At 42.7% G+C, this 23,799-nt stretch overlaps 1 protein-coding gene and 1 long non-coding RNA gene across 4 annotated transcripts in view; one reads left to right on the top strand and one right to left on the bottom strand.

Annotated features, from left to right (window-relative positions):
* The window catches only part of GLDC (glycine decarboxylase), a 92,282-nt gene extending 71,348 nt beyond the window's left edge, over nucleotides 1–20,934 (bottom strand). For all 3 annotated transcript variants that reach the window (XM_055578122.1, XM_055578123.1, XM_055578124.1), the window contains exons 1-3: nucleotides 20,472–20,934; nucleotides 19,851–19,929; nucleotides 106–241 (exon numbers count right to left, since the gene is read on the bottom strand). In XM_055578122.1, the coding sequence (XP_055434097.1) occupies nucleotides 106–241; nucleotides 19,851–19,929; nucleotides 20,472–20,726 (470 nt within the window). In that variant the 5' untranslated portion in view covers nucleotides 20,727–20,934. The remainder of the gene's footprint in view (nucleotides 1–105; nucleotides 242–19,850; nucleotides 19,930–20,471) is intronic.
* Nucleotides 20,935–21,070: 136 nt separating this feature from the next.
* On the top strand, nucleotides 21,071–22,722 carry LOC129651562 (uncharacterized). The gene is made up of 2 exons (XR_008714200.1): nucleotides 21,071–21,263; nucleotides 22,213–22,722. It is a non-coding gene; the product is annotated as an uncharacterized LOC129651562 (long non-coding RNA).
* Nucleotides 22,723–23,799: the final 1,077 nt, after the last annotated feature.

Here is a 23,799-nt window from a genome sequence, read left to right as displayed (position 1 = left end):
TGGCAAGTTCTGGGACTTTGACGGGGAGTGGGAGGAAGCTGGGGCACAGAAGAGTCATGCAAATCAAATCACGGCACTTGTGTTTCTCATCAAGAAATACATTACCATCCTGAGTTCTCCAGTAAATTCCGCAAAATTGTCTGTGGTACTGAGCAGTTATAATAGCCCATGCCAATATATGATCTCCAGATCTGATTCTTGTTGGAAATGGCATGCAGAGTTGCAAGGATTTCATTTTCACCTGATTGTGGGAAAGAAAGAAATGTTACAGAGAGAAAATATCTCAAAGAGAGCTCTAGGTATAGTGTAAAGCCCTAATTTTTTTCAATATTGACATGAGAACAGCTATATGGAAAATATAAGAATCATCTTCTTAGCAACACTAAGAACTAGATGCAGAAATCTGAAAAAAAAAAAAAAAAATTGCCATAAAGCCCTCAGTTACTCTTCACAATTTTTTGTGGCTCTTCTTTTTTTTGGTGTTGTTTGACAGAATTTCTCAATTTTTAACACTTGTCTTATTCCAGGTTTTTTCTGTTCCCTTCACATGTTTTATTTACACTAAATAAAATATCTGCTCTTAGTAAATAGTATTTACCCTTTTAAGTTGCCTTATGCCAATAGTTGGTAGGTCTTAAATAACACATATGAAGGATCTTTTTTAAGTAGCTGATCACTTATAGCTATAACTTATAAAAGACCCTTCACTCAACCAAGAAAATATCAATTATAATAAAAGAACCACATGCAGTTTTAACCAGCATTTTCATTAAGGCACTAAGGTAATTAAGGAGTAATTATAAAAGTTCTCAGATGCAGGCCAGACCCTGTTTTGGGTCATTCATATAATAACAAAATAATAATTGGCACCTGACATTTTAAGCACTTACTCTTTGCCAGGAATTGTACCAAATGTCTTCCACGTAGCTCTGGAAACTGAGGCTTGAAGAGGATCACTCACCTAAGGCTATGCAGCTTTAAATTAACTACCGAGTTGAACTCCAACTTCAACACTTTCCCCAATGGGCCAGACTGAGATCTCCTACATTTATAGCACTTATACTGAAAGCTACTTTCTAGATACAGATGACCTACATGCTTCTTTCTCTGCCCCTCTGCATATAGTTAGATCATACGCATATAGCTACTAAAGTTTAAGTGAGATTTAGCTACTTAGGCAAATGTCTACCTGCTTTAAGATCTTAGGGACTCAGTCACTGAATCTTGGGATTTATTGATTTTATTGTTACAAATCTAGGCACAGCCATCTAAGATAGCAAACTGGCTAGGAAAATGCTTCCCAATGTTTTAATTCTACTGAACTCTAAGTGAGTATTATTCTCATTAATCCTCCTTTATCCTCAATGAAAACATTTTCACCCTTGGAAATGCCCTCCCATCCCATTTGTTTTCACAGTAAATAAATTCAAGAGAGATGTGTCAGTTTGTCAGACTAGGCTAACAAAAGAGAGAAGTATCAGTTTGTAAGTATCAATTTCATGAGTAAATATAACACAATTGCCTTATAATGGACAATCTTGCCTTCTTCCACTGAAAGTTTAGGACATAAAATCGAATGTACAATAAAACAGTATCTGAGGAGATACCCAAGTACAGTATCCTTAGGAATAATCATGCAAGAAATGAAATCACTTTCCAAAGTCTTCTTAGGGTACGGTGATTGAGAAGCCCAGTAGGAAGGGAGATTAATTAGCAGTGCCTGGCAGACACACAACTCAGCAAGACCAGCTTCAATTAAGATCCTGTGCAAGGAGGACAGGTCCCTGTTCCATATTATGCCAGGAGGACAAAAGGTCCAGCTCTCAAATGAGAGCAATCTTTGAAGGACTTTGTCAAATCAAGAGTTTAACCTTTGAGTGACAAAGAGTATTGAATAATATAATTTTCCCCCACATAATAGAAGATGATTCTACTGGTAGTGTGGATGGGTCAGAGGGGAGACTCTGAAAATAGGGAGAGATAGTAAGAAGCCAGCACAATAGTCCAGGAGGGAGATGGGCCAGGGAGTGTTGTAAGTTAAACTGTATCCTCTCCCTAGAACCTAGACAAGTACATAAAACATTAGGGGCTGCTAAGAGAGATGCTGATGTTTATCTGGAGACCCTAAACTCTCAACTAGAATGGTGGAGGAATCTGACTTTTCCTTTTGCAAAAAAACCACATTCTCTCCTACCTCCCAGCAGGGCTGAAGATGTTAGTGCAAGCTCATGTGTCCAGTAAAAGAACCTCAGTGGCAGCACAGTGCCTTTCTTGTCCATTGGTTCTGCAGCCTCCTGCCTCTTACAGCCTCCTATTTCCATCGTCCCATCCTGCACATATGCCTTCACCACTCCCTACACTAGCCAGGGACCCACTGCCACATCCTACATCAGTTCAGGGCCTCCAGATACATATCAGCACCACTCACAGTTGCCAACATCTTACACACCTGGATAAAACACTTGAAAAAATGTAGAGGCCAATTAGCATACAAGAAGAGCAAAATAATTAATTATAGATAAGAGTTAGAAGCATAAATATGTTCAAACTTGAGACATACAAGTTTTTAATCCTGTAACAGACATACTCTAATCGCTACAGGATCAAACTTTCCAAGCTCCTGTGGGCTCTGCCCCCACCTAGCTTGGGGCTAATGTGAAGATAGCAGGCCCTCCAGGATCCACAGCTTCCGAATTTGTGGAGTTCAACCAAGAATCAAAAACATTCAGAAAAAAGACTTTTCAGGAAGTTCCAAAAAGCAAAATTTGATTTTGTCATGTGTTGGCAGCTATTTACATATCATTTACATCATACTTACAACTATTTAGATAGCATTCACATTGTAATTAAAGCTATTTATATACCATTTACATTGTATTAGGTATTATAAGTAATGTAGGGATGATTAAGTATATGGGGCTGTTGTATGTAGTTCAGTTCAGTTCAGTCTCTCAGTCATGTCCAACTCTGCTGACTGCATGGACCACAGCACACCAGGCTTTCCTGTCCAAAACCAACACCCAGAGCTTGCTCAAACTCATATCCATTGAGTCGGTGATGCCATCCAACCATTTCATCCTCTGTCATCCCCTTCTCCTTCTGCCTTCAATCTTTTCCAGCATTAGGGGCTTTTCCAGTGAATCAGTCCCAAATATTGGAGCTTCAGCTTTAGCATCAGTCCTCCCAATGAATACCCAGTACTGATTTCCTTCAGGATTGACTGGTTTGATTTCCTTGCAGTCTAAGGGACTCTCAAGAGTCTTCTCCAACACCACAGTTCAAAAGGATCAATTCTTGGGTGCTCAGCTTTCTTTATAGTCCAATTCTCACATCCATACATGACTACTGGAAAAACCATAGCTTTGACTAGATGGACCTTTGTCAGCAAAGTAATGTCTCTGTTTCTTAATATGCTGTCTAGGTTTGTCATAGCTTTTCTACCAAGGAGAAAGTGTCTTTTGATTTCATGGCTGCAGTCACCATCTGCAGTGATTTTGGCGCCCAAGAAAATACAGTCTCTCACTGTTGCCACTGTTTCCCCATCTATTTGCCATGAAGTGATGGGACCGAGTGCCATGATCTTAGTTTTTTGAATGTTGAGTTTTAAGCCCAGCTTTTTCACTCTCTTCTTTCACTTTCATCACGAGGCTCTTTAGTTCTTCTTCATTTTCTGCCATAAGAAAGACACCACCTGCCATAAGGGTGGTGTCATCTGTGTTTCGGAGGTTATTGATATTTCTCCCAGAAATCTTGATTCCAGCTTGAGCTTCATCTAGCTCAGCATTTCACTTAATGTACTCTGCATTTAAGTTAAACAAGCAGGGAGACAGTACACAGCCTTGATATACTCTTCCCAATTTTGAACCAGTCCATTGTTCCATGTCCGGTTCTAACTGTTGCTTCTTGACTTGCATACAGATTTCTCAGGAGGCAGGTCAGGTGGTCCGGGATTTCCATCTCTAAGAATTTTCCAGTTTGTTGTGATCTACACAGTCAAAGGCTTTGGCATAGTCAATAAAGCAGAAGTAGATGTTTTTTTGAACTCTCTTGCTTTTTAAATGATCCAACGGATGTTGGCAATTTGATCTTTGGTTCCTCTGCCTTTTCTAAATCCAGCTGGAACATCTGGAAGTTCACGGTTCACATACTATTGAAGCCTGGCTTGGAGAATTTTGAGCATTACTTTGCTAGCATGTGAAATGAGTGCAATTGTGTGGTCGTTCGAACATTCTTTGGCATTGCGTTTCTTTGGGATTAGAATGAAAACTGACTTTTTCCAGTCCTGTGGCCACTGTGGAGTTTTCCAAATTTGCTGGCATATTGAGAGCAGCACTTTAACAGCATGATATTTTAGAATTTGAAACAGCTCAGCTGGAATTCCATCACCTCCAACTATCCTTGTTTGTAGTAATGCTTCCTAAGGCCCACTTGACTTCACATTCCAGGATGTCTGGCTCTACGTGAGTGATCACACCATTTTGGTTATCTGGGTCATGAAGATCTTTTTTGTGTATTTCTTCTGTGCATTCTTGCCACCTGTTCTTAATATCTTCTGCTTCTGTTAGGTCCATACCATTTCTGTCCTTTATTGTGCCTGTCTTTGCATGAAATGTTCCCTTGGTATCTCTGATTTTCTTGAATAAATCTCTAGTCTTTCCCATTCTATTATTTGCCTCTATTTCTTTGCATTGATCCCTGAGAAAATTTTCTTATCTCTCTTTGCTATTTACATTGTGTTAGGTATTATAAGTAATCTAGGGATGATTTCGGAGAAGGCAATGGCACCCCACTCCAGTACTCTTGCCTGGAAAATCCCATGGATGGAGGAGCCTGGTAGGCTGCAGTCCATGGAGTCGCTAAGAGTCGGACACGACTGAGCGACTTAACTTTCTCTTTTCACTTTCATGCATTGGAGAAGGAAATGGCAACCCACTCCAGTGTTCTTGCCTGGAGAATCCCAGGGACGGGGAAGCCTGGTGGGCTGCTGTCTATGGGGTCACACAGAGTCGGACACGACTGAAGTGACTTAGCATAGCATAGCATAGGGATGATTTACAGTATATGGGGAGGTTGTGTGTAGGCTATATGCAAATACTGCACCATTTTATATAAGGGACTTGAGCATCTAACAGTTTTGGTATCCGTTAGGGGTGGGAGGTGTGGGGGGCGGGGGCAGAAACCAATCCCTCCTGGATACTGAGGGACAATTGTATTCTTGATTGGTCCTCATCATAGCCTGGTCTTGATGATCAATTTTACATTCTACTGGGAACACAGTGAGTTGATAGAATGATTAGTCTTGGTACATCGAGCTAATGGAAACTGGTGAACCACCAAGAGCAGGGCAAGTACTTGGTCATGCTTCTGAAAGTTATATGGTCTGAGAAAACTCTACCATTCACTCATCCATTGCTCATCATGACCAGATAGAAGCCAAGACAGTCTGTGACTTGAAGAAGAGTTAAGCTCCTTCTTACTATGATAAAATCAAGACCTCACCTAGAGATTAACATACTAAATCAGAAAGAGAAAGACAAATACTATATGATACCACTTATATGTGTGGTTTAAAAAATGATACAAATGAACTTATTTACAGAAGAGAAATAGACTCACAGACACAGAAAACAAACTTTCAGTTACCAAAAGGAAAAGGGAAAGGAGGGATAAATTGGGAATTGGGGATTAATAGATATACACTCCTATATATAAAATAGATGAACAATAGGGACCTACTGTATAGCACAGGGAACTATATTCAGTGTCTTCTAATAATCTATAATGGAAAAGAATTCATTAATATGTATTGATATATAATTGAATCACTTTACTGTATACATTGTAAATCAAATGTATTTCAATAAAAATCAATTTTATCTAAAAAATTTAGACCTCAGACTTTACCATTCACATTTAATAAAAAACACTTCCCAAACACACAACTTAGTGAGTGTCTGAATTATTTCTAATGTTTGTTAGCTGGTCACCATTTCTCATACCTATTAATGAAATCTTACTTTGGTCCAATCAGCACAAGAGCCAACCCAGTGAGTGCATTTAGGATCCCAGGGTTTGAGTTAATATGTTAAGTGATGCCAAGATTCAACAGGCATGGAGAAAAGGGGAGAAAAAGGGAAAGTCCACTATCAGAGGTCTACTGCTGAACCTGTCTGAAATGGAACATAGCAGAAACAGTCTCTAAGAGCAAGTTCGGGGTCATGATTGGTCTAAATAAAAGCCCCAATCCTAACCATGCAACGTACCCCATTGTACTTCACAACAGATTACATACATTCCTTTCTTCCTTGGAAATGAATTCCTTTCTAGAGAAAACAGCGTGGGATGCTTCATTCCGAAGTGGCAGCTTTCTCCCCCCATATAGTAAGACAAGCATTTTTAAAAGGCAGTTGTGTCATACAAATGCTGGACAGCACAGCCCAAGGAAAGCTGTGTGGACAAAGAGGAGAGGAAGCAAGATCAACTTCCCCCCAGAGTGAACCCCACAACAGCGCACATTTCTCACTCTTGTCCTTCCAACTTGACAAAAACAGCTTCCTCCTGTAAACATGCCCAATTCCAATAACCATATTCCTGAATGTGAAGGACAATGAAACAAACCAGGGAGGAAATGAGACAGAATGAGGAAGGGAATATCCATTAAAAAACACATCAATGGATAAACGACAAGGTCTTACTGTTTAACATAGGGAACTATATTCAATAGCCTATAATAAACCATAATGGAAAAATATATGAAAAACAATATAATTCATACATATACACATATAAATGTATCTGAATTACTTTGCTGTACACCAGAAACTAACACAACTTTGTAAACCAACTATACTCCAATAAAAAAATACAAAACCATGTAGAGACACCCCGATGCCTGCCTAGGGCCTCATAGAGCAGCCAGTCCTGTGCCTTCCCAGCCATGAAAGGCCTCAATCCTTCAGCGATCTGAACAGTAAGTTCTTTTCTTGCGGAATAAATGCCTGCTTCTGACCTTGTTTACTCCTCTACCTCAGCACATTGCATAATGCCCTGGTCCTACTGTACCAGGAACAGAGTTCAGTGACCTGGGTACTACTCCCCAAGAATCTGCAGGTGGGTCTCTCACTGTTCCTGCTTCTCAGAATTCAGAACGAATGCTTCCTCCTTCCATAATGCCACAAAAGAGCCTTTCCTTTGTCACTTGCACCTAAAATATCAAGGAGAACTTTGTACCAACCACTACTACAAATATACTTTCTGATAGAAAATAAGCTGATTTAGCTGTTAAATTGCTAGGTCTATGTTTTAATTTCCCACATATGTGATAAAAACTGGGAAAATGTTGAGCAGGTAGGCTATATGGGTCAAGATACCTGTTACACTCCAACACACACACAAATGCAAATACATACACATTATTCCCCATTCTTAACCCATTCCCCAAACACTCAATATGATGATTGTTTTTGCCACAATTATATGGGAAAATGCTTTCTTTTGCTTTTTAGACAATCTAAAAATAACATGCCTAAGTTATTACAGAGTATATATAATTCTACCATTTATATTAAAAAATTAATGTATATGCATATTATATGTTAACAGAATAGCTCTGGGATGATTCTTAAGAAACTGATAAATGAGAAGGCTTCTTGCTTTTTTCTGTGTATCTTATCACGCTTTTGAGTTCAAGACAATTTGCCTGTGTTATTATTCAAAATTTTTAAATTAAAATGTTATGCACAGAACAAAATCCTCCTTGTGAAATACATTGGTGAAGATACCTACAGTCCCCGCAGTGGCTGGCTGTCCTCAGAGCATTTTCCATGCAGCCCAGCAGCACCCAGAGTGGAGCAGCCACTCAACCAGCAAGAGCCATCCTCCCACGCCCTGCCCTTCATGTGCTTGGCAAGATGCTCAGAAAAGGACTCCAAGGAAATCAGCAGGATTGAAAACCAACAAACTCATATTTGAATTTGCCCAGAAAGGCCTTTTTCTGCCAGAGGCTACAGGGAAAAGCTGGGGCTAGAATGTGAGGACAGAGACTGACTTAGCATTTTTCTTGCCAACTTGTAGATCCCTGGATTCAAAGCTGCTCAGGAACCATGGGGTGGGGTCAGGGGCTCTCAATTCAACATAAACAAACCATGGATGATAGCATATATCAAGATTTTCTGATTTCCTAAGTGGAAGCCAGAATTTGCCCTCTAACTCCGTCCCCATGTGCAGCCTTTCTCCCTCCTCCATAAATAAGTGGGGTTAAGCCAGGCTTAACCCCACTTACTCAGCCCATAAACCCTACTCCCTCTTATCTGTCAAGTTTCTTTCCCAGGCAAAGAAATTGCCCAACCACAGTCTGTTGAATCATAGAATCTGTTCAGTCCAGGAAGGTAAACCAAACCATAAGCTCTGTACAATGCAGAATTTTGCTGTTGTTCAGTCGCTAAGTTGTGTCCAACTCTTTTGCGACTCCATGGACTGTAGCCTGCCAGGCTCCTCTGTCAATGGGATTTCCCAGGCAAGAATACTGGAGTGGGCTGCAGAAGGACATGGAAACTCTTTAAACTGAAACTCTGCAAGACTGGCAGGAGGGAGCCCATCCCACGTATCAGGACGTGGTCTGGGCAGCACCACACAGGCCTGATGCCCCATCTCCAATCCTGCCAGGCTCTTTCCCATCTTCTTGCTCAGCCAATTAACACCCAACCTCACCTAGCCCGTCATGGCCCTCAGGAATTAGAACCCTCTGTCAGGTACTTCCAGCTTAGAGGAGCCAAGGCATGTCCAATCCGCATTTCTGATGGCTCTTTGTCCCTACAGTTCTACTTTCTCACCCAGGAGATACACAAAGAGTACAGGCATATGGAAAAATTTGTAATCCACCCCAGAATCTCACCAACTAAATTATAACCTCTTTGTGGGCAGGGGCATAATGGTTTGCTAGGCACATAGTAGGTGCTCAGAAAATGCAAGTGAATGAAAATTCACCTAAACCCCCACACATAATTAGCTCAATATTCACAATAAGTCATGCATTACAGAATCCACGAAGACAAATCAATGTGCAAATTGTTCTCACATCCCTAAAGGCACAAGCTTCAGAAAAACATTTCTAAATAGAAACTTGCAGCTATGAAGCAAATTCTGTGAAATAATGCAGTGACTGCAATAATTTCATATTTTCCAAAATTTTCTTTCCTTATTGTTTAATCAGTTAGTATATTGATGATATAGACATTGAGAATCCTTACAAAGTAAATCCCCAGTTTGCATTTGTATTAAAATACTGCATGTTTAACAAGTAAAATAAACCACAGTTGTCAAAACCAGATCTAAGATTTCTAAAAGCAAAGCACAGTGTCATTTGGTGGGGGGAAAAGAGGACATAAAGAATAGAAGCCACAGCACCTACCCTCCGACAAGCAGCTCACAACCTCACTGTTGACCAGCCCCCTTAGGGCTCTGAGTTGACTCAGGTTAGCAGTCAGGCCCCCACTCTCATTCCCATAAGGTGGTCACTGACCTTCCACCCCAGTGTGCCTCCCAGCTCCCAGCCTGTGCGGGCCTTGAAGTCCTTGGCCACTTGACTTCACCAATCCTCCACCTCAGCTAAACTCAGACATCCCATTTCTGTTTCTGCTCCCCTGTCACTAAATGATGTTGGGTGAGGGGACCCTCGCAAACTTTATAGATTCAAGGCATCAAATCTTAGCAGGGAACTTCCTTGGTGGCGCAATGGATAAGAAGCCACCTGCTAATGCAGGGGACAGGGGTTTCATCCCTGGTACGGGATGACCCTACATGCTGCAGAGGAACCATGCCAGTGTGCCACAACTACTGAAGCCTGCATGCTCTAGGGCCCTCGAGCCACAACTAAGGAGCCCAAGGGCTGCAACTACTGAAGCCCACGTGCCCTCGAGACAGCAAGCCACAAATACTGAGCCTGCATGCTGCAGCTACTGAAGACAATGTGCCTAGAGCCTGTGCTCCACAATGAGAAGCCCTCACAATGAGAAGCCCACGCACCACAACTAGAGTAGACCCCTCCCTCTGCAATTAGAGAAAGCCCATGCACAGCAACTAAGAACCAACACAGTAAAAAAAAAACTCATAAAGAATCTCAGCAGGTTTTCCATGCAAGGTGATCTAGGCTCCTCACTACCCAGATGGTCACTTTCTCACTTTTCTAATACGTAGTCTCACCCTTTCTGTCTCTCACTCAGATCATTAGACAGGCAGCCCCTAAACTCCTCCCACCACAGAGTGTTCTAACGTCATCAGGTAGACTTTCCTCTCTCTGATCCCTAAGAAAAGTTCAGAATTTGACACTAAGTCCACAAGCCCTAACTTAAGATTTATCCTTTGGCCTCTTGGATTACTTCATCTCAGGCTACTCTGCAATCCATCCGTTTCCATGCTTTATTCCCCCATGTCCTGGCTTCTACTTTCTTCCCAGTACTCCATCACTAGGAAATCTTGCTCACTCTCGTTAATTCATTCAGAAGAGTCACTAAATCTGTAACTCCATTTCTAGTCTCTCTCTTGAGCTCTAGACTTGTATTTTCAACTACTGCTTCAGCTTCTTCAAATGCATATTCCACCAACACCTCAAATTCAATTCTGCTCAAACAAGACTCACAGTCTCTTCTTCCTCCAGGACCCTCCTCTTCTCCCTGTTCATGCTGTTAATATCACCATCACCCCAAGACACAGCCTAGAAACTGACCTGCAGTCCAACCTGCTGCCCCTCTGGGCCAACCACCATGTTTGTACCAAAGCATACTTCCCAGGCTACTCCCAGCCACTTACTAAGCCCAGTAGAACGAATGCAGGCCCACTTCTGTAAAGATGTGGGACTCCTCTGGTGGATGACTTTGGCTCAAGGACTCCACGCAGACTGACCAAAATTTTTTAGATCTGTGTTGCAGTCTCTGATTCTTCTTACCCATTTCTCCTTTCATCCCTCTTCTCCACCCGAGTCAGACCTGCATCACAATCTAAAAGCTCCCCAGTCTTCCCCTGCTCCCACTTTTGCATATCTAATATCCTTGTAGCGACTGCTTCCTGGTAGACCTGAACTAACGCACATTTTAAATTTCACCTCTAACCTCTCCAATAAGCTCCCAGTTGGTCTCCTTGCCTGTATCTCAGAGGCACTCAGCCAAACATAATTTGAATGTATACTTCCTTCTGTCATAACTGTCAATGTCTCCCCATTATGTACAGGAAAACAAATCCTTTATCACAGCTTTGGGCCCACCATACCTTGCTTTCTATACGTCTCGGCAGCTCAATATTCTATACATAGTTTACTCACCATGCATGTCCACACTTCCACCCTTCTGTTCATGCCATAACCTCAACCCAAGCATTCACCCTATTTGTAGAACTGAGGAGCTATTCAGTATCTGAACCTACAGTCAGGGATCATATCTTTATCACCCTTTACCTCCTGACTCTTGCATTCTCAGTGCCTGAGCAGTATCTTATTTTCTATTGAAGTTTCTCAATAAATGAGGAATGAAAGTAGATGGAGAGGGTCATAGATGCAGATTTGGGGACAGTAGCTTATAACCCAATGGTAACAAAGGGGACTAGGCTGGGAGATTTAGGGTATGATCAAATGGCCCTATGTACTTTAACAGTCCTCAAGAGTAATGCCATATTTAAAACATGGTATAATTGACTTCATTTTTATAGCACTGAATATTTTTTTAAAGTTAGGCAAGATTCATTATCATTTATAATACTAAGTATATGCTAACTTAGATGAATGTGGTAGTTTATGTTTGCAGAAGATTTTTAGGGCACTGAAAAACCCTTTATGCTAACTCTAACGGTGGCTACATGTCAGTATACATTTGCTCAATTTCACAAAATGTACAACACCAAGAGGGAACCCTAACATGAACTATAGACTCTGGGTGATGATGATGTGTCTCTGTAGGTTCACTGGTTATAACAAACGTACCATTCTGGTGGAAGATGTTGACAATGGAGTCTCTGCATATGTGGAGGCAAGGGCTATACAGGACCTCTCTGTACTTTCTGCTCAATGTTGCTGTGAACCTAAAACTGCTCTGAAAAGGAATGTCTATTTTTAAAAATTATGTCTATAATCTTGTTTACACTTCTCCCTTCAAAAGGTGGAAACTAATTCCCCTTCCCTTGAATTTGGACCAATCTTAACGACTCACTCTAATGAACAGAATATGATATAAATGATACTTTAGGACTTTCAAGACAAGGTTATAAAAAGGATAGTTTCTGCCTGGCTTTCCTTCTCTCTTGAATCACTGACTCTGCATGAATCCAGTTGCCATGCTGTGAAGACACTCACTCAAGCAGAATGTGGACTGAACTGTGTGAGGAGGCACCAGGGCCTCCCACTGACAGCCAGCACCAACTTGCCAGCCATGTGAATGAGCCATCTTGGAACTGGTTCCTATAGCTCTGGTTGAGCATCCACCAGTGTGGGAACACAACCTCATGAGTGACTCAGAGCCAGAACCCGCTGGTTTAGTTGCTTCTGGATTCCTGACCTCAGAATCTCTGAGGATAAATGTTTGTTGTTGTTTTAAGCCAGTGTTTTGTAGTAATTTCTTATAAAGCAAGAGATAAGAAATAAAGCAACTTTTCCAAAGAAGAGACAATACTTTAAAATATTGTTAAAGAATTTCATTTATATAAAATCTTTGATGATGCTGGATGAATTCCATGATCCTTTACCAAGATGAAGTGGGAAAAGCTGTTTTATATTTTAAGTTATTTGTCTCAATCACATGACCTATTTGGTGCCTCGTCACCTTATGTCAGCATGTTTGTATCTTTGTATGTCAAAAAATAAGAAAGTCCTGTGAAAGGATTCCAATCCAAAATGGAATCTAAGGATATGAAAATGGAGAATCTCATACCTGCTCCCTCGGAAGAATGGAACTTGAGAAATGAGAGACTGATTTCCTGTAAATACCCAATTTCTAGAAGGCTGGGACTTATCTTCAGACCAATGAACATCCACCAAAAATCTCTCCATAATCAAGCCAACAAACTTACTGTCTGGGTTCCAGCTGGATGGCCCTCTCTTTGTGCTCCCTGCCCACAAACACAATCTGCCCTAGACCTTCAACTAACTTTGCAGCTTCTACAGCATGTGTCTCCCAAACTGTAATTCCTCTGCTACTCCCAAATAAACTCAAATTTCTGGTAATTTGAGCTTGCTGACCTCTTTATTTAGGTTCTTTATTCAGTTTACCTCTTTATTTAGGTTGATAGTCCAAAACATGTTAATGCTTAAAATGATACTTTACAAAGAGTGAGATTTCTCACTTGGTGTTCTAATTTCAAAAGGAAGGGAAAAACACTGATTATAATTTATTTTAGAATTCATCTTTTAAATATTTTCATTTTTCCACTTCTATTGGGACACACCACCACATACATATTTGTCTGACATTATCTGATATAATAAAAAGTATCACTAGTCTTTGTGTTTGGTATTTCCTGAGTGACAGGAGTACCTTGTGTTATTCATAACAAGCCCTTCTGAGCATACCTGAGTATCTGCTAATAGATGAGGTTCAGTTCAGTTCAGTCTCTCAGTTGTGTCTGACTCTTTGCAACCCCATGGACTGCAGCTCGCCAGGCTTCCCAGTCCATCACCAACACCCAGAGCTTGCTAAAACTCATGTCCATCGAGTTGATGATGCCATCCAAACATCTCATCCTCTGTCATCCCCTTCTCCTCCCACCTTCAATCTTTCTCAGCATCAGAGTCTTTTCAAATGAGTCAGTTCTTCACATCAGGTGGCCAAAGTATTGGAGTTTCAGCTTCAGTATCAGTCCTTCCAATGAACATCCAGGACTGATTTCCTTCAGGATGGACTGGTTGGATCTCCTTGCAGTCCAAGGGACTCTCAAGAGTCTTCTCTAACACCACAGTTCAAAAACATCAATTCTTCGGTGCTCAGCTTTCTTTTGAGTCCAATTCTCACATCCATACATGACTACTGGAAAAACCAAAGCTTTGACTAGATGGACCTTGGTTGGCAAAGAAATATCTCTGTTTTTTAATACGCTATCTAGGTTGGTCACAGCTTTTCTTCCAAGGAACAAACATCTTTTAATTTCATGGCTGCAGTCACCATCTGCAGTGATTTTGGAGCCCCAAAAGTAAAGTCTCTCACTGTTTCCATTGTTTGCCATGAAGTGATGGGACTGGATGCCATGATCTTAGTTTTGTGAATGTTGAGCTTTAAGCCAACTTTTTACTCTCCTCTTTTACTTTCATGAAGAGGCTCTTTAGTTCTTCACTTTCTGCTATAAGGGTGGTGTCATAGATGAGGGTGGGGTCCCTAAGTAGCCTCAGGATGGGACTGGTCAGCAGAAAGGCCAAGTGATTAGAAAGGTGGAACTCTCAGGGCCACCCATTAACCTCTAGAAGTGGGAAGGGCAGAGGGGCTGAAGAGTAAGCTCTATAAAAACAACAGATTTGATGAGCTTCTAGAATGGCTACTACATTCCTGTGCTGGGAAAGGGATGCACCCCAGACCCATGGGGACTAAAGCTCCTGTGCTTGGGACCCTTTTAGACCCCACCCTATGTTGTTGTAGTTTAGTCTCTAAGTCATGTCCAACCCCACAGACTGCAGCATGCCAGGCTGCCCTGTCCTTCACTCCCTCCTGGAGTTTGCTCAGATTCATGTTTATTGAATTGGTGATGCTATCTAACCATCTCAGCCACCCCCTGCTCCTTTTGTCTATCCTATGTAATCTCTTCATTTAGGTGTTCACCTGTATCTCTTATAACATCCTTTTAATAAACTGATAAACATAAGGAAACATTTCTGTGTATTGTGTGAGCCACTCTAGCAAATTAATTGAACCAGAGGAAGGGATCCAACTCATAGCTCATTAGTCAGTGCTGCAGTGGTAAAGAATCTGCCTGTCAATGCAGGAGACGCAAGAGACTCATTCAATCCCTGGGTCAGGAAGATCCCCTGGAGGAGGAAATGGTGACCTGCTCCAATATTCTTGCCTGGAAAATTCCATGAACAGAGGAGCCGGTGAGCTACAGTTGATGGGGTTGCAAAGAGGTGGACATAACTGAGGGACTGAGCACAACAGGTCAGAAGCACAGGTGACAATCCTGACTTGTGATTGACATCTGAAGTGGGGGCAGTCATAGGGGGTTAATATGTGAAGTCTGATGCTATATGCAGGTAGATAGTGTCAGAAGTGATTTAAATTGTAGGATGTCCCCTGAGAATTGAAATTCTGCTTCGTGGTGTTGAAAAACATCCCAGAATCCCCCAAATCATCAGTGTAATTATTCTGTTAAGATGCCATCAAAGATGAGACTATAATAATACTCAAATATTCTGTAATCATGCCTAGCACATTGAATTTTGCCATCTTATTTTTCTCACTGAAGGTGCTGCCTTTTTGAGTTTTCTCCTTCTTATAGTAACATATTTACACACACACACAAAAATACATAGTCAATATAAAGATATTATCATTGTTTCTGTAGATATAGGAGATATCTATAAAAGATATATTTCAACTTTTTACACTGTTTTCAGAAATCCCAGTTTTTCTATTTAATTTCACATCATTTCTGTACATTTACAGCATTTTATTCATAGTTCTTATGACATCTTGGACATTTTAACTTTTGAACTCAAGTCACAGTAAGACGTAAGCCCACTGAAGATAGTGATTATGTTTATTCATACATTTATCCTCGCAATGCCTTGCCAATAGTAAATGGTCATAAACACTTACAAATTAGGCCATAGGTTGACTGTACAAGCTTTCAGTCAGATCAGTAGGGGTCTGCCCCATAAGAATTAATGACAAAAATATAAGGACAACAGACTACTATGAGAGTCTAAACATACAAACAGACAATGGCCAGACCATATATAACATTTTCACCTGCCACTTGCAGCAACCTGCTCAGGAAACCAACCCCCTAATCCACAATAAACCACCCTTGAGCCAGCTTGCTACAGACTAGACTTGCATAAAGCTGTCTTTTGCTATCTCCAGTGACAATGGCAGAAAATAAACAATAACTTCTCTAGCAATCGGCCCCAAAGAGCCAGGACTTGATTAATAACTGACAACTTCATTAATCTTGGTGCCTGCTTCCAATCTAGAACCAACCAGACAAAGCTGAACAAACAGACTTAAACAATCACAAGGAAAATCCTGCTTTAGATGGAAGACTTGCTTTTGTTGGCCTACCTACATCTTGTTCAGGCCACCAGGGTGCCCCGGAAGGCCTTCCTACTCCTCTGTAAAACAAAAGGTTGACTTCTATAGCAAGTTCAGAATAAACAGCCTTTGCTTTTCTCATTTGGCTGGTCTTTGTTTATTTCCACAGTTGTATAAGAATCCATTGGAATTATCCTAAAGATGAAATAATAATTCGCATATGCTGGGATCTCAAGAAGCCAGAAATGGCCAAAGGACAGATTTGTCACAGACTGCAGGCTGTACCTGACAACAGACTTAATCCAGCTGAAAGATAACTGATGTCCACAGCCAGGAGAACAGATGCCCTGTTGGTGTCCTTGGGGTCAGTTCAGAAGAGTGGGTCACCTGGGTGACAGAGTTGCCACCTGCAGCTGCATTGCACAACACTGCACCCTTTGCTCACTGCCCTCCAGTAACCATTTGTTAAAATCACTCTAAACAATATTGCTTGGAACATTAGGTTGTCACAAGTCCATCAAAAGTCTCATTCTGACAGCTCAGCTGCCCAGTTTGGGTCGAATAACTTGAACATTTAAGGGTTTAGTGTCTCCTCTCTCTTCCTAATAAGCATGCTCATAATACGCAATGTGCAATTTTCTGTAAACTTGAAACCTTGCTGCTTCTGTGAAGTTACGGGCTACTTCAGTCTGGTTCACTTGAGATGACTTTACTGAAAATACTACACAGAGAAACATATAGCTGAAAGTGAGTGGTGTGATTCATAAAGTATTTTAAGTTTTATATTAATTGTAAAATAAATACATAGTTACTGTAGAAAATCTAGAAAAAACAGAGGAATAAAAAGAAATCTAAAATCATTCATAATGGCACCATCCGGAGAAACGAATGTTTCCATTGACATAAATCCTAGTTTTTTTCCTTTGTGTATGCCAGTGGAGGGTGGGGTTCACTTGAATGGGATGAACAAGTAGCTTTGTTTGTTTCTCTAAAGTATGGCTTACTGTGATGATCAAGACTGAGATCAAGGCATTCTTTCAAGGCACTTCCTTACATGTCCAAGGGGAGGGGGAGCCTCCTGCTTGACAGCCGAACCATCCATGCTTCCCTGACTGTCAGCCCACTCTGTCCTGTACAATCTGTTCCCTTTGGCTACAGCAGTCTCCGCTGGCCTCATCCAACAGAGCATTACTACTCATCCTTCAACACCCAGCTCTGACCCTACACCTCTGTTACCCCTTCCCTCGCCTTGGCAGTGGGCCTGAGTGTTCTCAGACCTGGGCTCTCAGCCTACTGTGGCATTTCCACTAGGGCAGCTGGTGGAGTGATTCCAGTGTGTTGGGCTTATGTACACCTGTAAACTGGATACTGAGGAAGCGTCAGGACAAGGATTTTCTACTTTAGGGGACAATGAAGAGGACTGGAGTGTGAACAGGGCCTGCACTGTATGGGCTGAATTCTGCCTCCACTGATTACCAGTGGTGACCTTGGGCATGAATTTTACCCTCTGTATGCCATGATTTTTGTATTTATTTTGGGCCACGCCACACATATGTGGGATCCTAGTTCCCTGACCAGAGATCCCTGCATTGGAAGTGCAGAGTCTTAACCATTGGACCACTAGGGAAGGACTGGTATGCTCATTTTAAGTCAGAGTTGATAATGATAGTTACCTCATAGGGTTGTAATAAGGATTAAATTAATATATGAAAAACATTTTAAAAAGAGCCCAGTACATGCTAAGTACTACATAATGGTTTGAGATCATAAAGTTATGAATAAGAACCCAAGTATCTGCATACTGCTTACAGCTCTCACAATCTTCTTTTACTCAGCAATGAGGGATTTAAGACATGTACTAGTTCTTAGTTTTCTCTCTACTCAGTGAACATATATTTGGTCTAGGATTCCTCTGATTATGGTAGAACACAGGCACTCAGCTTTCATGTGAAACCAAGTTTGGATCACTATGCTCCACTAGTAAATGAAAACGCTTCTACTAGAGGTTACCTGCACCAATTTGCTCTCCCCACGTGGAACACATTCAGTAACCATTGCAGAGTAAAACACTGATGCCTTTCTGATGCATTCTGAACCCCCATCCTCCCTATCCCCACTCCCAGCTCACTTCCAAGAAGCAAGCTTTGTTGGAGAGCCAATCCACTCCAGGGCAAGGGAGACTCCTGCCACTGCAATATTTTCTGAGTCACCTCAGATCGAAGCAGCCCCAAACTTCACAGAAGCTGGGTTTAAAGTTTACACATAAAATATAAATTACTTATCAGAAGTCTGCTTCCAAAGGAAGGGGGAGAAATGGAATCTCCCAAGGTTCAAATTATTCAGCTGGAAACAAGCAATGACACTACAAGAGGCTAGATAACTTGGACATGGTTCCTAGACTCTGATGCTCTTAAAGAACATTTTAGAGTATATAGTAAAAGGGCTGACCTAAACATTTTGTGACTTTGAAAGACTCAGGAAGAAATTTATTTGTTAAAATATTCACTGATGACTTGCTTTAAAAACATACAACTATACTACACATCCAATGAATCAGGATTCTGATTTCCTAAAGTTGAAATAGATAAGGCTTCCAGCCATCCCCAGGTCTCAATCAGTTCAAGCGGAACTGATTGCGGACAAAAAGTTCATATTTTCTTCTATGAACAAGGTCCCTTCCATCAGGGGAAATGGTTCAGATTTGAAACCAATAAAGGGAGCAGCCCTCAGCACAGCCTGAATTATAGCATCAGTCAGCTGGGGGCTGGACCTGCTTCATAACTCAAGTTGTATACTTGAAAACAAAATAAAGCCTACTTTCCACATATCTTTTCTGTCCCCAGACCTAAAGCAAACCAATTGTCTTCTCTTCCCTTGACCTCAGAAGACATAGCATTTTTATGATTAAAAACCAGGAGAATACTTTCCTGTTTATTAAAAAAAAAAAATTCAGCTCTGCCTCTCCACTTGAATTTTGTGTGTGTTGTGTGAATTCTTGCTCAGTCATAGATGTCAAATAATCTTGAGACCATTAAAATATTTTAAAATATAAAATAAAATTCTAAGAGAGTCTATGGGTAAATTAAGATTTCTTAAAAATCATTCAGACTTTAAATGGTGCCCTTCAGTGGGTATAAATAATAAAATTTGGATCTGAGATGGAACAATTGGAAGCTACTGTGATGTAAATAACCTTGGGGTAGGAGGCCAGATGTCTGGGTCTCCCATTTTTGTCACTCCCCTATTTCAAGACTGTAGGCAGTTCTTTTCTCCCTTCTGAGTATCCCGATCTGCAGAGAAGTGGGAACATCTCCCAAGCCAAAGGATGGGAGAATCATACCTGGACAGGTGCCTGGCGAGTTGGGAAGCCTCCGCGCTTGCTGGTGCATTGCCTTCCCCACCCCGACCCCTGCCCCGCCCCAGGAAGTTTGCTGGCTCCTTGCGGAGCGCCGAGACAGAGAACTATTCCAGGGAGCCGAATATATTGCATCCTCTCCCGCCCTGTGCGGTAGGTACCCAACGCTGTTTTAGCTTAATAAACATTCTCCCTCCTGAGCAATCCTGACCCACAGATGGACTTTCAGAGACCACAGAAGACAAACAGGCCAGAGCAAATGGAGTCTCCCGGTTACTTACAGACAGGGTCATCCATTTTCAAGGGTCTCTTCAGGCGGATGCTGGCAGGGATGGTCTTCTCGATTAGTTCATCAACGCTCTAAAATTAAAATTCAAGCTCGTGAACACTGAAGGCAGAGGAAAGTGCTTCTGAGCTAAAAGTCACCTCTGTATTTTGCATATACAAAGGCTTGTGGGGACTTCACTTAAATGGTCTAATTTTTAAAAAGAGTTTCTTCTTAAAAAGGACAACTTTAACAAACCAAACATCACTCGGGGGGGGGGGGGGAATAATTAGGGTAGTAATTCGGCCATTCTGGCTTAGATTTCGGTGGGCAATCGGAGATAATTGGATAAATTGGGAGGTCCTTCTCTTGCAGTTAGAGCTCATCAGCAGGGCCGAACTAGGTTGTAAAATACACGATTTTGAGGCGCGAAGAGCTGGTGGAGGAGAAAGTAAGCTGCTGGGAGAAGTCTGGGGAACGCGGACTGAGCACGCGCGCTGGCTTCCACACCAGAGCCCCGGACCAGGGTGCAGGTCCCAAGCGAGGCGAAGCGGGGCTCCTGGTGGGGGCCAGGAGGCCGTGAGGGCAGAAGGCGGGGCGGGGGTGAGGCACGGCAGAGCCCGGTTGGGGTCCTTACCGCCAGCCCCAGGGCCTGTAGCATCTCCTTCTGGTCTTTGTCCCCGGGGCCGATATGTCTCCGAGCGAAGTCGTCGTGTCTGGGGAGGAGGCGCTCGAGGAGGCGCGAGGCCCCGGCCCCGCCGCTATCCCCGCCGCCGCTACTTCTGTCACGGCCCCTCGGCGCCCACCGGGGGCCAGCTCCTCCAGCCAGGCGGCGGCCGCCCCCGACTCCGCAACCCAGACGCAGCCCCCAGGCCCTGGCGCACGTCTGCATAGTGGTCGTCACCGTCCCCTGCCTGGGCCCGCGAGGCTCAGCCGGGCTTTCTGCTCTTTTTCTGGTCGTAGTCCCCTGGGTGGCGGCTGCTCCCAGGTGGCTGGAGCCCCTTCCCGAAGGATGACCGAAGGGACAGATGGATGTTCAGAGGCAATGAATGGGTGCCGCGCCGATTCCGGACAGGCGCGCAAACTTGTTACTCCTCTCGAAGCACCTGCTTCGCACACTTTAAGCGTCGTTCTGGGGGTGGGCAGTGGGATAGGCCCGGTGAACGCACGGCCAATGGGAGTGAACGGAAGGGCGGGGCAGGGTCTGCCCTGCCCCGCCCCCTTTCCCTACCCCCTCCTCAGGCCCTCCGCGGGCTCCTGCTGCTCTTCTCGCAGAGCCTTCCATCCTCAATTACTCCTGCTCCATCTCTAGTGGGTGCAGGGACCGAGAGCTCCCTGCGCTCGGTGCCAGAGGCCACAGGCGAAGTGCCTGGGGGATTCAGCTGAAATGGAAGGTGATTCCGACAGGGAGGCCAAACTCATAGAGTTGGTTAGTCTGTTAATTTTAGGGTATCTCCCTGTCATACCTCGTGGAAATCAATATGCGCAGATCAGAGTTCTTATATAGTTGTAGGATCATGAACAAGTTATCCAACCTCTGAGCTTCGGTCTCCGCATCTAACAGAGCTGGATAGTATTTAAAAAGAGATCGTACATTGAAACTACAACCATAACACTAGCCTTGAACTCTTCTCTTTTCCCCTTTCCCGCCCTGCTCCCTCCCACCGCGGCGGGGCGGGGGGCGCTGTGTGTTTATGTGTGTGATATAAAAAATGCAAAAGATACAAAGGTATACATTTTGCACTGTCACCTTAGTTGAAAAATTATGTATACCTGGATATTTTGGAAATCTAATCTCTCTAGCTATCTCTTGAGATTTTTACCAGAATGAGCTTTCAGAATTCCAACTCTAATAGGAGGAAGAGTGAAGGACAGAACATTAGGTGTACTAAGATTAGGGAAAAACAGAACCTGTCCTCTTTCTCTTCTAAGCTTCCTCTTTCAGTCTTATTCTGCACACCCTGGGTTCTGTAACTCACAGGCGCAGAGAGTAGGCAGAGAGGCAGGAAACTAGAAATCAGAAAACTGTAGGCAAAATATGTGTGTGTGGCAGGCGGGGTAGGGGGTGAGTGATGAACTAGGAAGGCCTGGCTGAATATCTCTGAAGTTTTTCACTAGTTTGGAATTGAAATTACAGCCTTCATAAAAGTTGGGAGATATCCTTGGTGCTAGTTGTCATGGGATAAGACAGAAGCAGTGTGCATTTATTCCCCATTCCTGACTATTCTCTATGGATCATAGGGGCTGGAAGGGAGAGAACTATAATTCCCAGATTGGCTCCAGGCTTCTAGATGTTAATCTTCTGTCAACAAGATACAGTTGTGTGAGAACTGGAACATGGAATAAAAGTAGAAACCATTTTCGTGTTTTTCTGACAGCAGCAGAGAGATGTATGGATGGCAGCAGACATGAAGTGATTCCTTACCAGCCATCCACGTGTGTGCAGCAAGGCAGCTGTGTTAGCCAACGGAAAAGTGAAAGGAAAGTGACTCTTTGTGACCCCATGGACTATAGCCTACCAGGCTCCTCCATCCATGGGATTTTCCAGGCAATAGTACTGGAGTGGATTGCCATTTCCAGCGGATCTTCCGGACCCAGGGATGGAACCCAGGTCTCCCGACGCTTTACCATCTGAGCCACCAGGGAAGCCAATGGGAACATCCTGTGATTTTCCAACCTAGGAAGCAGCAGAAGTTTCTCGCTGTCCTGGACTAGAGCTTCAGTGGTTGACCTGAAGATAATGGTGTTCTATCTACCCTGTCTCTTGCTTTTCCAGTCCTTCCAGTGATTCTATATCCACCTATTCCTGATACTTTAATCCAGGTATTGCTTGAAATATTTTGAGTGTTTTGTTTGTTTTCCTAAATAAACTTTAACAAAGACTATAACTGAGCCCAAAAGTAGTTTTAAGATAGTAATCTTAAAGCTTAGAGGGATTAGCTATCTGGCCCAATTCTATTTGAAGTCAATTATAATGTTATCACTAGTGGCGAATGAGATCATGATAGTCTTAGGCAGAAATGAAAAGTTATTTAAATTATCAGTCTGAGGCTTCCCTGGTGGTGCTGTGATAAAAGAATCCGCCTGCCAATGCAGGAGACATGGGTTTCATCCCTGATCCAGGAAGATCCCACATGCTGCAAAGCAGCTGAGCCCTTGTGCCACAACTATTGAGGCAGCTCTCTAGAGCCCTGGAACCAAAACTACTGGAGCTTGAGTGCCCTAGAGCCCATGCTCTGCAACTAGAGAAGCCACTGCAATGAGAAGCCCACACATCACAACCGGAGAGTAGGCCCTCCCTGCTGAAACTAGAGAAAAGCCTGCACAGCAACGAAGACCCAGCATAGCCAAAAATAAAATAAATTAATTAAAAATATATATATCAGTGGGGAATAAATTTCCTATTGAAGACAAGTCTTTGCTAGACCAAATAGTTGCTAGGTTAGACCCTTCCAGTGGGAATGATTTAACAAGGACTATAGAGAGGGATAGCTGCTTCTGAATGCCATGGAGAGTCTATTCAGCAAAATGACAGATCATGGACTTTGCTGGCGGTTCCAGTGGTTAAGACTTCGCTTTCCAATGCAGAGGGTGCAGGTTCAATCCCTAGACAGGGAGCTAGGATCATACCAAAAACAAAACCAAAAAACAGAAGCAATATTGTAACAAATTCAATGAAGACTTTAAAAAATTGTTTTTAATTTAAAAAGATGAAATGACTTCTCAGAGAACTAGAGAATTTCAAGCTCTATAACTTCTGTAGCTTCAGGGAGAAAGTGAGTGAAGTTGCTCAGTTGTGTCCAACTCTTTGCAACCCCATGGACTGTAGCCTACCAGGCTCCTCCATCCATGACATTCTCCAGGCAAAAGTACTGGAGTGGGTTGCCATTGCCTTCTCCAGGGGATCTTCCCGACCCAGGGATCGAATCCAGGTCTCCTGTGTTGCAGGCAGACGCTTTACCCTC

The sequence above is a fragment of the Bubalus kerabau genome, chromosome 4 (genome assembly GCF_029407905.1).
Source record: "Bubalus kerabau isolate K-KA32 ecotype Philippines breed swamp buffalo chromosome 4, PCC_UOA_SB_1v2, whole genome shotgun sequence".
NCBI lineage: Eukaryota > Metazoa > Chordata > Mammalia > Artiodactyla > Bovidae > Bubalus > Bubalus kerabau.
This window is presented reverse-complemented; position numbering and strand designations above follow the sequence as displayed.